Genomic DNA, 13767 nt, shown 5'->3' with positions numbered 1-13767 from the left:
GGGCTCCGCAGGAGATAGGGCACTTTAAGAAAGACTTTGGATTCCGGGTGTGCACTGGCTCCTCCCTCTATGCTCCTCCTCCAGACCTCAGTTTTAGACTGTGCCCAGAGGAGAATGGGTGCACTGCAGGGAGCTCTCCTGAGTTTCCTGCTTAGAAAGCATTTTTATTTGAATTTTTTTCTCTTTTTCAGGGAGCACTGCTGGCAACAGGCTCCCTGCATCGAGGGACTCAGGAGAGAGGAGCAAACCTACTTAAATGATAGGCTCTGCTTCCTCGGCTACTGGACACCATTAGCTCCAGAGGGAGTGAACACAGGTTCGTCCTGGGCGTTCACCCCCAGAGCAGCGCCGCCGTTCTCCTCACAGAGCCAGTAGAAACGAAGCCAGAAGACGTCTAAGGCGGCAGAAGCCTTCGGTGCTTCACAGAGGTAACGCACAGCACCGCAGCTGTGCGTCATTGCTCCCATACACCTCACACACTCCGGTCACTGTACGGGTGCAGGGCGCAGGGGGGGCGCCCTGGGCAGCAATAAAACACCTCTCATATGGCAAAAGTCTATATACATGTACAGGTGGGCACTGTACATGTATATAAAAGAGCCCCCGCCATTTTTTAGTAAGTTTGAGCAGGACAGAAGCCGACCGCCGAGGGGGCGGGGCTTCTCCCTCAGCACTCACCAGCGCCATTTTCTCTCCACAGCACCGCTGAGAGGAAGCTCTCTGGACTCTCCCCTGCTTGGCACACGGTGTAAGGGGGTTTTAAAGTAGAGGCGGGGCACATTATTGGCGTTTACACATTAAGCAGTGCTACTGGGTAAACATTTTGTGTGTTTCTCCTGGGTCATATAGCGCTGGGGTGTGTGCTGGCATACTCTCTCTCTGTCTCTCCAAGGGGCCTCAGGGGGAACCTGTCTTCAGAAAAGAGATTCCCTGTGTGTGTGAAGTGTGTCGGTACGTGTGTGTCGACATGTTTGACGAGGAAGGCTCACCTAAGGAGGAGCGGGAGTGCATGATTGTCAGGTCGCCGTCGGCAATGCCGACACCGGACTGGGTGGATATGTGGAATGTCTTGAATGCAAATGTAAATTTACTGCAAAAACGGTTAGGCAAGGCTGAAGCTAAGGATCAGTCAGGTAGTCAGACCATGCCTGTCCCTGTGGCACCAAGACCGTCGGGGTCTCAAAAACGCACCATATCCCAGATCACTGACACAGATACCGACACAGATACTGACTCTAGTGTCGACTATGAGGATGCAAAATTGCAACCAAAGGTGGCAAAAGGCATTCGTTACATGATTATGGCCATTAAAGAGGTTTTGCATATCACTGAGGAACCCCCTGTCCCTGACACGAGGGTACACATGTATAAAGGGAAAAAGCCTGAGGTCACTTTTCCGTCCTCATTTGAGCTAAGCGACTTGTGCGAAAAGGCTTGGGAATCTCCAGATAGAAGACTACAAGTTCCCAAAAGGATTCTTATGGCGTATCCCTTTCCACAAAAGGACAGGATACGATGGGAATCGTCGTCTAAGGTAGACAAGGCGCTGACACGCTTATCCAAGAAGGTGGCACTGCCTTCTCAGGATACAGCTTCCCTCAAGGATCCTGCTGATCGTAAGCAGGAGGTTACCAAGAAGCACATTTACACACATTCCGGTAATATCGTTAGACCGGCTATGGCATCGGCCTGGGTTTGTAGTGCTGTCGCAGCATGGACAGATTCCTTATCTACGGATCTTGACACCCTAGATAAGGATACCATTCTAATGAGCCTAGAGCATATCAAAGATGCTGCTTTATATATGAGGGATGCTCAAAGAGACATTTGTTTACTAAGCTCCAGAATAAATGCTATGTCTATTTCTGCTAGGCGACTCTTGTGGACCCGACAGTGGACGGGGGATGGGGGATGCCGACTCAAAGCGGCATATGGAGTCGTTGCCTTACAAGGGGGAGGAGTTGTTTGGAGAAGGCCTCTCGGACCTTGTCTCTACTGCTACGGCCGGTAAATCGAATTTCTTACCTTATGTCCCCCCGCAGTATACTAAAAAGGCACCTCATTATCAAATGCAGTCCTTTCGTTCCAATAAAAGCAAGAAGGTACGGGGCTCGTCCTTCCTTGCCAGAGGAAAAGGCAAGGGAAAAAAGCTGCATGCAGCTAGTTCCCAGGAGCAGAATTCCTCCCCTACATCTGCAAAGTCCACCGCATGACGCTGGGGCTTCCCGGGGGGAGTCAGCTCAAGTGGGGGCACATCTTCGATTTTTCAGCAAGGTCTGGGTTCACTCACAGGTGGATCCCTGGGCTATAGAGATTGTTTCTCAGGGATACAGGCTGGAATTTGAAGACGTGCCTCCTCGCCGTTTTTTCAAATCGGCTCTGCCAGCATTCCTGTCAGAGAGGAAGTTAGTGTTGACTGCAATTCAAAAATTTTATCTTCAACAGGTGATAGTCAAAGTTCCTCTTCTCCAGCAAGGAAAGGGGTAATACTCAACCCTGTTTGTGGTCCCGAAACCGGACGGTTCGGTCAGGCCCATTTTGAATCTAAAATCCCTGAACTTGTACTTGAAAAAGTTCAAGTTCAAGATGAAATCGCTCAGAGCGGTCATCGCCAGCCTGGAGGGGGGGGGGGGGGGGGTTGGATGGTGTCCCTGGACATAAAGGATGCATACCTTCATGTTCCGATTTTCCCTCCTCACCAGGCGTTCCTGAGATTTGCAGTACAGGACTGTCATTACCAATTTCAGACGTTGCCGTTTGGGCTTTCCACAGCCCCGAGAATTTTCGCCAAGGTAATGGCGGAAATGATGGTGCTCCTGCGCAAGCAGGGGGTCACAATTATCCCATACTTGGACGATCTCCTCATAAAGGCGAGATCTCGGGAGAAGTTGCTGGACAGCGTGTCGCTGTCGGTGAGAATGTTGCAAAGGCATGGCTGGATTCTCAATATACCGAAGTCCCAGCTAGTCCCTACAACGCGTCTGACCTTTCTGGGCCTGATTCTAGACACAGACCAGAAAAAGGTTTTTCTTCTGATGGAAAAGGCTCAGGAGCTCATAGCCCTGGTCAGGAACCTATTAAAGCTAAAAAAGGTTTCAGTGCATCACTGCACGCGTGTCCTGGGGAAGATGTTGGCATCGTACGAGGCCATCCCCTTTGGAAGGTTCCATGCGAGGACCTTTCAATGGGATCTACTGGACAAATGGTCAGGGTCCCATTTACAAATGCATCAAAGGATTACCCTGTCTTCCAGAGCCAGAGTATCTCTCCTGTGGTGGCTGCACAGTGCTCACCTCCTAGAAGGCCGCAGGTTCGGAATTCAGGACTGGATCCTGGTGACCACGGACGCAAGCCTCCGAGGTTGGGGAGCAGTCACACTGGGAAGAAATTTCCAAGGTCTCTGGTCAAATCTAGAGACTTGTTTCCACATCAACGTCCTGGAGTTGAGGGCCATATACAACGCCCTACGCCAAGCGGAGGCATTGCTTCGGAACAAACCGGTTCTGATTCAGTCGGACAATGTCACAGCAGTGGCTCATGTAAACCGCCAAGGCGGCACAAGGAGCAGAGTGACCATGGCAGATAGGACCAGGATTCTTCGCTGGGCAGAAGGCCATGTAAGCGCCCTAGCAGCAGTATTCATCCCGGGGGTGGACAACTGGGAAGCGGACTTCCTCAGCAGACACGACCTGCATCCGGGAGAGTGGGGACTTCATCCAGAAGTCTTCGCACACATCGTGGGTCGGTGGGGACTGCCTCAGATAGACATGATGGCGTCCCGTCTCAACAAAAAGCTAAAGCGGTATTGCGCCAGGTCAAGAGACCCTCAGGCGGTAGCGGTAGACGCTCTAGTGACACCTTGGGTGTTCAGGTCGGTCTATGTATTTCCTCCTCTGCCTCTCATACCCAAGGTGTTGAGAATAATAAGACTAAGCAGAGTCAGAACAATCCTTATTGTTCCAGATTGGCCACGAAGGACTTGGTATCCGGAATATGCAAGAGTTGCTCACAGAAGATCCGTGGCCTCTTCCTCTAAGACAGGACCTGCTGCAGCAGGGGCCCTGTCTGTTCCAAGACTTACCGCGGCTGCATTTGACGGCATGGCGGTTGAATGCCGGATCCTAGCGGAAAAAGGTATTCCGGAGGAGGTCATTCTTACGCTAATAAAGGCTAGGAAGGACGTGACATTGAAACATTATCACCGTATATGGTGAAAATATGTTTCTTGGTGTGAAGCCAGGGCTGCTCCTATGGAGGAGTTCCATTTGGGTCGTCTGCTTCACTTCCTGCAAACAGGAGTGGATTTGGGCCTAAAATTAGGGTCCATAAAGGTCCAAATTTCGGCCTTGTCCATTTTCTTTCAAAATGAATTGGCTTCTCTTCCTGAAGTACAGACATTCGTGAAGGGGGTGCTGCATATTCAGCCTCCTTTTTGTACCTCCGGTGGCGCCGTGGGATCTTAATGTGGTATTAAGTTTCCTCAGGTCTCCTTGGTTTGAGCCACTCAAAACAGTGGAGTTCAAATATCTCACTTGGAAAGTGGTCATGTTGTTGGCCTTGGCTTCGGCAAGGCGTGTTTCGGAATTGGCAGCTTTATCACATAAAAGCCCCTACCTGGTTTTTCACGTGGATAGGGCAGAGTTGAGGACGCGTCCTCAGTTTCTGCCAAAAGTGGTCTCATCTTTTCATATGAACCAACCTATTGTCGTGCCTGTGGCTACACGGGACTTGGAGGATTCTGAGTCCCTGGATGTGGTCAGGGCTTTGAAGATTTATGTGACCAGAACAGCTAGGATCAGGAAGACTGAAGCTCTGTTTGTTCTGTATGCAGCCAACAAAGTTGGCGCTCCTGCTTCAAAGCAGACTATTGCTCGCTGGATCTGTAACACGATTCAGCAGGCGCATTCTACGGCAGTATTGCCATTGCCTAAATCGGTTAAGGCCCATTCCACTAGGAAGGTGGGCTCTTTTTGGGCGGCTGCCCGAGGGGTCTCGGCACTACAACTATGCCAAGCTGCTACTTGGTCGGGGTCAAACACCTTTGCAAAGTTCTATAAGTTTGATACCCTGGCTGAGGAGGACCTCCTGTTTGCTCAATCGGTGCTGCAGAGTCATCCGCACTCTCCCGCCAGTTTGGGAGCTTTGGTATAATCCCCATGGTCCTTACGGAGTCCCCAGCATCCTCTAGGACGTTAGAGAAAATAAGATTTTACTTACCGGTAAATCTATTTCTCGTAGTCCGTAGAGGATGCTGGGAGCCCATCCCAAGTGCGGACTTCTTCTGCAAGACTTGTATATAGTTATTGCTTACATAAGGGTTATGTTATAGTTTCATCGGTTTGAACCGAGACTATGTTGTTGTTCATGCTGTTAACTGGGTAGTTTATCACAGGTTATACGGTATGATTGGTGTGGCTGGTATGAATCTTGCCCTTGGATTAACTAGAATCCTTTCCTCGTACTGTCCGTCTCCTCTGGGCACAGTTTCCCTAACTGAGGTCTGGAGGAGGAGCATAGAGGGAGGAGCCAGTGCACACCCAGAATCCAAAGTCTTTCTTAAAGTGCCCTATCTCCTGCGGAGCACGTCTAATCCCCATGGTCCTTACGAAGTCCCCAGCATCCTCTACGGACTACGAGAAATAGATTTACCGGTAAGTAAAATCTTATTTTTACAAGGGACTGGCTAGAAACAACCCTTGACAAGGAGGTTTTGACTCCAGCGCTATTTCACTGTTGGGAAAAGTTCATTCACACTTTACCTACACCTACCAAACTAGCTATCCAACAAAGTTTCCATGGCACCACATGGTACTGTCACCGTCTCCTGGACCACAGACCCCTTGTCCTCCTTCCATAACTCTGAACTGCCAACTATCCCTTCTTTTCCTTCGCTAACATGCCTACCTATTTCTTCCTTTCTTCTCCATCTTCCCTTGGCCTCCATCTACATATTCTTGGATCTCTGATGTATAGGTTACTGTTTTCGCTCTGACAGTCTCTCCATGGATGGGTGGATGGCCTCTCTCACCTTGGTGGATATTATATGAATCGTTTTCTCTGTTTTTGTATGTTTATTGTTTATATTATGCGTCCTCCACGTTGTTGGATGCCTTTATATAGCTAAAATTCTACTTTTGTGTTGGACCGGTTATAAGTTCATAGAAATTATTTTTCTTCTTTTCCTTCATTTCACCATGCTATAGACTGGTCACCTTTCTAAGATAAATATTTTAAGTTAGAAAATGGAAAATTTGAGGTATGATTTGAAACTGTACCGTTACCGTTCTATGGATATCTATTTGCATTTTCTGTATCATACAAATGCGGCTATGTCTCTGTATTATGGTTTATGCTTTGCCTCAATAAAATATATTTTGAAAAAAAAAAAAGAAATGTGAATAATATTAATACAAGTGCAAGTGATCCAATACTGCATCCTCGGATTCTGCAGCAGATCACACAACCATGCAGGAGCCATCGATTTACGCCCCCTGCTGCCTTTGCATATTTTTGTACAGCAGCTGCACAGCACCTATTCACCACAGAGCAGTGAGTGACAGGAGCTTCCCAACTACCCCTCCCTCACCACAAGACACTGCGCGGTGGGAAAGTCCCAAAAAAAATGGACTATCCCGCGAAGAATTAGGACAGTTGGGAGGTAGGAATTCAAAATCATTAAAAATTCATCACATGCAACACAAACATGATGATGAGTTTTATTGCTTTTCTCTCCAGCAGACTCTGAAACTAAACTTAAACTAATCTTATCTAAAGGTTTCAGAGAAAGCACCTTGAAGAAGTAGAGTGGCATCAAGCTCCATTTGCTAGAAATCATCCTTGAAACTGCAGCTCCAGTCAGGGCAGTTTCTCAAGAGTTGTACAGCTTTCTGACAGGTCATCACAGAGTACAATCCAGAAGTGACATTATATGGGTGCCAAAGATATCTTGATGCGCTTCCTACTACAGAAGAGGGAAGACGAATCTCCAAAACTACTGCTGTTACTTGGTAGTACAGCAACTAACGTTCCTATGGAGATCTCACGGTCTCTGCTTGACCTCAAGGACCATCTGGACTTGCTGGGAACAGGTAAGTCACTGTAGCTAGAAAATATCAAACACGCTACACTAACATTACAAATACTCTATTCAACTGAGACACAGGAAAACAACACAGAAGGGAAATAGGAGTCACATTATGTACAGTATTTTCTATTGTCTCTTTTTCTGGTCTTTTTCTCATAGAACTATGTAGCTAGCCCAAATGTTAAGGCTGACATAGAGTAAAAAGGAAATACATAATAAGGAAGCTTACAATGTACACTGAAAAAAAAACCAGAAAAATATCTTTAAAACATGGGACTATCCCTGGAAATAAAGTCAAGTTGTCAGCAATATATAATAATGGCAAATAACTGCCACAAACTGCAGCATAGACCTCAGCTTGTGATAATACTGGGCAAATTTATGAACATGTATTATATAAAAATGAGAAAATACATTGAATCTATGAACCTTTAAACAAACTAAAAACAAATAACTGAAGTACCTTTACGCCATAGCTGATTCAACATATTTCTGTCCAGTGGCTGATTGAGAATAATAAGTCCACAACTCAAGTGCTCTGTAAAAAAACAAAAAGACAGAGAAAAAGGTGAAATTGTTTCTCATTTTACTATTCAAGTAGTTACGGAGATCAGATATAGATAAAAAAAACAACTGAATGAACTAAAATTGACTGTGAAAATACGTAAGTCTACTGAATATACAGCACCGTTCATATTTATGGACATATTTCTTGCAAATTATCAGTTGATTGCTTACATTTACAAGGAAGCAAACTATAGCAGGATTAACCACCTTCCATTTCAAGTTTATTGGTCGGTCTATAAATAGAAAGAATAAAAAAAGGTCCCTTGTACTCAACTGGATGTAAATAACAGTGATTTTTTTTCTTCCAGCTGCCTTATGGTAAAACACATCCAGAAATTATATTGATTTGTTTTTGTATCTACTGTACCTCTCAGTCATTCATAACAACAGATCTTGGAAGTCAGCCTTATTTTATTCATTAGCACTGTGTGAACATCCCTCATTATAAAGAATATTAACGGGATTGTCACCTTTATCCCTATCCTGCATCTTATACCCATTTCACACCAGAAACATGCTTTACACACTGACAACAAATTCTGCCACGGGCTCATGCAGGGACATTCCCGGGTTGGCACCTTTCACACCAGCATTTTTTGCCGGGACATCACAGGTCTGCACCTTTCATACTGAACCCGGGATGGCCCTGCATTTTCTGAAAATGGGCGTCTCAGAAAAAACACAAGACCAGGAAGTGCCCTGAATAGCCAATCAGCATCAGTATAGGCAACCCGGGAAGGTGAGACATGTCCCTGCACCATTCACACTGTCCAGGGTCCAGGGATCATCCCGGGACCAACCCTGGTCGATTGCAGGGTTGAAATGCGGGGACAGAAAACCCTGGTTTTTGTCCCTGTACCCTTTCACACCAAGAAATTTCCCGGGTTGATGCGTGTTCATGTGTTTTAACTCGGGATATTTATGGCTGTGTGAAAGGGGTATTACAGACTTTTAGTGGTTGTCCTCCACTGGATACAGATGTGGATAAATCCACAGGGAACCAGCGCTCAAACCCTATTTGTAGTGGTGAATGATACGGTTATAAAGTGAAACTAAAATCAATAATGAAAAAGCAGGTAATATACTTAAGGTTGTTTATTCTAAGATGCTGAGATACTTTCTTTCCCAACAGGTATAAATTCGGTTTAAAAGTCAATCAGTGATTGGGGCACGCTCCTGGTTTGAGCTTAAATTCTGAAGTGCAAGGTTCAATTGAAAGAACAAATGCTGTAATCTTTGTAAAGTCGAAAAAAAGAAAAAGAAAATTGCCACAAAAAAATAATAATGATAATATGTACTAAAGTCCAAACGGTTTACAAGTCTATACAGACTGCGGCGTCCCGCTAATCTGTGCTCTCAAGTGAAGGATTCTCTTGTGAAGTGATGAACAGTTGACAGCGGTAGTGTATGCTTTGGTTAGAGTGGAGAATAAGGACCCTGGACTGGCGCTATTCCTCCTGCAGCACGTCCCACAGTAGAGCGCCCGAATCAGGCCCGCTCTGTGGGGCCGCTGACCTGGGGTGTGCGCCTGTCACAGAGGCAAAGTGGACACGGCCGGAGCTCTCCGAGCAGCTGGCCGCGCCTCTCCTCCTCCTGCAGGGACTTACCTTCTCCCTTCCCCTCCGCCTTCCACTCTCCGCTGTCTCGAGCTTCTTCCGTCGCCTGGCAACCGGTTGCTTCCGGAACTACGGATCACGTGACCGGATGGTTTGCGGAAAGGATTAGCAGTACTGTCCTTCTTTGTAGTGAATATTCGTCCTCAGTCCAATGTAGTATAGATGGGTAGCTCCAACGCGTTTCGACCTGTTAGGGTCTTCCTCTGGTAGTCATTTGTGTGTTTAGGTTGCAGGAATTTAAGGTGTCCTGATAGGGTGGGATCAATTCCCATTGGTCCTCTGATCTGGCTTTGTGATTGGCTCACAGCTTGTCAATCGAAGTTTATGGGAGGATGTGACATCATCACAGTGCTTTAGAGTGTGCCCAGTATTATCTGGCTTTGTGATTGGCTCACAGCTTGTCAATCGAAGTTTATGGGAGGATGTGACATCATCACAGTGCTTTAGAGTGTGCCCAGTATTAAAAAAAGGAAAATAATGGAAAAATATATCCGTAGTGAAAAGGATATATATAAAGTTACAATATAGCAGTTATATGAATCAATCTTGCAGAATGGTGTTAATACTCAAAATAATGAACCTTGGGATATTTTGAGGCTATGTTCAAACGCATGAGAATAATGATTAACCCTCTACAGCATTAACCAATGCCTGTCACTACTTTGATGTAAGATATCATAGAATAGTGAATGTAGCTGCTGTTGAATTGACTTGAAATGGGATATGTCTTCATTTGCATATGACAGACCTAATTTCGTTGTCAATGTTGAGCCCTTTGGGGGCCAGTGTCCCTAAGTTAATCATCATGCACAGTTCTTCCTTATTGATTCTGGAGATGTAATCACCTCCTCTCCAGTTCTTTTTGACCTCTTTTACACCAGTGAACTTAAGTAGAGCAGGGTTTGAGTTGTGAAACTCTTTGAAATGTTGGGATAATGGGTGGTCTTCTGTGCCTTTCCTAATGTTGCGTACGTGTTCCCCAATTCTGACTTTCAGTGGTCGTATTGTTCTTCCTACGTATTGTTTAACACATGGGCATTGGAGGATTTATATAATGCCCTTGCTGTGGCATGTCAACCTATCCCTTATCTTATACTCATGTGTATTCGCCTCAGATATTATGCTATATGTTGGTGTAGTACTCCTGGAATTGGTTACCTTACAACCTACACATGTCCCGCAATGGAAAAACCCTCCTTTGCTATGTGAGCCATCAATGGTAGTCTGTGTGGTGTTTGTCGGAGGTATGCAGCTATGTATAAGTTTTTGTTTTATGTCTGGAGCTTTTTTGTATACTACCTTAGGATTCTGTGGTAGTATCTCTGCCAAGGTGTCATCTTGTAGTAATATTGGCCAGTGTTTTTTGAGGATCTTCTTGACTTTATGTGCCTGGTCAGAATATTGTGTGATGAATATAGGTCCTTCAGTCATATTTTTTTGTGCAGATTTGTCCTTGTAGTCCAAAAGTGTTGAGCGATCATTTGCTCGAACTGTGTCAAAGGCCCTTTTTACCAAGTCAGGGTGATAATTTTTCTCTTTGAATCTTTCACTCAGGGTGTGTCCCTGTGTGTCGTAATCATTTAGCCTAGAGCAGTTGCGTCTAAGTCTTTTAAACTGGCCCATTGGGATACCGTTGAGCCAGGTAGGATGATGTCCACTTGAGACTAGTATAAAGCTGTTTACATCAACTGCTTTATTGAATGTGTTGGTGTGCAACGTCCCTTCCTTTACAAAGATATTGAGATCTAGAAATTCCACCTTTTCTTGACTGTAATGTGAGGTCAATTGCAGATTGCGGTCATTGTTGTTGAGATGTGATAGAAAGCTCTTAAGTGATTGTTCGTCCCCTTTCCAGATGAAAAAGACATCATCTATATACCTGGTCCAGAGGACGAGATTTGCGCCAAGGTCTGGGTCTGACCATATGATGTCGTCTTCCCATTTACTCATAAAGAGGTTTGCGTAACTTGGTGCAAATCTCGTCCCCATGGCGGTCCCTGTGGTTTGCAGAAAGAAATTGTTATCGAACCAGACATAGTTGTGAGTCAGTATGTAGTCTATTCCTCCTAGAATGAATTCCCGCTGTTCTATCTTCATGTCTGGGTCCTTGTCTAGGAAATGTTGTATGCTACGTCGTCCCTGTGTGTGATCTATAACTGAGTACAAGGATGTTACATCGCTTGTAGCTAGCCAATAATTGTCTTCCCATGAAATAGATTGCAGTTTCTGTAGGATGTCCGTGGTATCTTTGAGGTACGATTTTTGCTGTTTAACATACGGCTGCAGGAAAGTGTCAATGTACTGTGATAGATTGGAACTGATGGAACCTATGCCGGAAATAATAGGTCTACCTGGTGGTTTGGTAGGATGTTTATGGATTTTTGGTAAGTAATAAAATACCGGTATTATGGGATGTTGTGTATCCAGGTAAGTGTGTTCCTGTGTGGATAGAATGCCTATGTCTAGTCCCTCTTTGAGTAGAGTTTGTAATTGTTGTTTGAACAAGGTTGTGGGGTCTCCTTTAAGTTTCTTATAGGTGTTAGTGTCATTAAGGATCCTATTGGCCTCCTCCATGTAGTCTGCTTTATTGAGAAGTACTATCCCCCCTCCCTTATCAGCTGGCTTTATGATTATATCAGTATTTTTACTTAGATCAGAGATGGCTCTCCTTTCCTTATTGGTCATGTTCAATTGTCTGGGCCTGGGATTCTGTCTATCTAGTTTCATGATGTCCTTTTCCACCATGCTGGTAAATGTGGCTATGTGGTTGCCCGTCATGTGGCTGGGATAGAACTGCGATTTGGGTTTTAAACTGGTATGTACAAATGGGTCATTGCTGGTGGGTTTATGTTGCTGTATCGGTGTCTTATGAAAAAATTTCTTGAGTGTCAGTTTGCGGGTGAATTTTTGGATGTCCATGTAGGTTTCAAATTTATTGAGTGATCTAGTTGGTGCAAATTTAATTCCCTTATCCAGGGCACTAACTTGGTGAGTGTCTAAGATGACGTTAGTAAGGTTGAAAATCCCTTGTCCTTTCTTGTCAGTGTTAGTCACGGCCCGTGTCTGCCTTTTTTGTCCTCCCCTGCATCCTCGTCTGGTTCTGACAGTTTCCTTTTCGATGATTTGTTGTGTGTTATGACAGACCCTTCCTGGTAGATGCGGTCTGTCATTGTTCCTAAAAAATCCTGATCTGCACATTGGAGTAATGTGCCAACCTCTGCTGACTCAATGTTAATTGTAGCGGTGAGTGTGTTCTTTTCGGTTTGGTCTATGTGTAGAGGTAAAGAGTTAAGTGCTGCTAACTCGGTGTCCAGCCACCCTTGTTCTAGAGAGTGTCTCGCTAGTTCATGTGGTATTTCCTCTTCAATGTCGTATACAGAGAAGGAAGTGTCACAGTCTGTACTGGTAGTGGAATCCAGTGATGTATCGATTGTCTTATGTTGTAGATTCTTGCAAGTTTATTTGGGGGTTTTTGAGTATAACTTTGTCATGTACTGTTGATATGTTAATCTTAATCTTTTGTAAACGGGTGTCCTGGGATTTCCTGATTTCTGAATGTTGTCCGCTGTCACCTTGTTTGTAATGTTAGTATGTGTCCCTTTGGTTCTGTTCTTTGGTCGTGTTTTGTGATGTATACCAAATTTGTCCCTGAGTATCTTATTTTTCTTGACTAATATTATTTTCTCCTCTCCTTGTCTTACCCTACTGAGAGTGAGTTCTGTTCAAGTTACGCAAACCTCTTTATGAGTAAATGGGAAGACGACATCATATGGTCAGACCCAGACCTTGGCGCAAATCTCGTCCTCTGGACCAGGTATATAGATGATGTCTTTTTCATCTGGAAAGGGGACGAACAATCACTTAAGAGCTTTCTATCACATCTCAACAACAATGACCGCAATCTGCAATTCACCTCACATTACAGTCAAGAAAAGGTGGAATTTCTAGATCTCAATATCTTTGTAAAGGAAGGGACGTTGCACACCAACACATTCAATAAAGCAGTTGATGTAAACAGCTTTATACTAGCCTCAAGTGGACATCATCCTACCTGGCTCAACGGTATCCCGATGGGCCAGTTTAAAAGACTTAGACGCAACTGCTCTAGGCTAAATGATTACGACACACAGGGACACACCCTGAGTGAAAGATTCAAAGAGAAAAATTATCACCCTGACTTGGTAAAAAGGGCCTTTGACACAGTTCGAGCAAATGATCGCTCAACACTTTTGGACTACAAGGACAAATCTGCACAAAAAAATATGACTGAAGGACCTATATTCATCACACAATATTCTGACCAGGCACATAAAGTCAAGAAGATCCTCAAAAAACACTGGCCAATATTACTACAAGATGACACCTTGGCAGAGATACTACCACAGAATCCTAAGGTAGTATACAAAAAAGCTCCAGACATAAAACAAAAACTTATACATAGCTGCATACCTCCGACAAACACCACACAGACTACCATTGATGGCTCACATAGCAAAGGAG

General features: G+C 44.8%; 1 protein-coding gene across 7 annotated transcripts in view; it reads right to left on the bottom strand.

Moving 5' to 3' along the window:
* The window catches only part of TPK1 (thiamin pyrophosphokinase 1), a 1127731-nt gene that overhangs the window by 789987 nt on the left and 323977 nt on the right, over window positions 1–13767 (bottom strand). For all 7 annotated transcript variants that reach the window (XM_063922440.1, XM_063922443.1, XM_063922447.1 and 4 more), the window contains one exon: window positions 7548–7622. In XM_063922440.1, the coding sequence (XP_063778510.1) occupies window positions 7548–7622 (75 nt within the window). The remainder of the gene's footprint in view (window positions 1–7547; window positions 7623–13767) is intronic.

This window comes from Pseudophryne corroboree, chromosome 5 (assembly GCF_028390025.1).
Source record: "Pseudophryne corroboree isolate aPseCor3 chromosome 5, aPseCor3.hap2, whole genome shotgun sequence".
NCBI classification, from domain to species: Eukaryota; Metazoa; Chordata; class Amphibia; order Anura; family Myobatrachidae; genus Pseudophryne; species Pseudophryne corroboree.
This window is presented reverse-complemented; position numbering and strand designations above follow the sequence as displayed.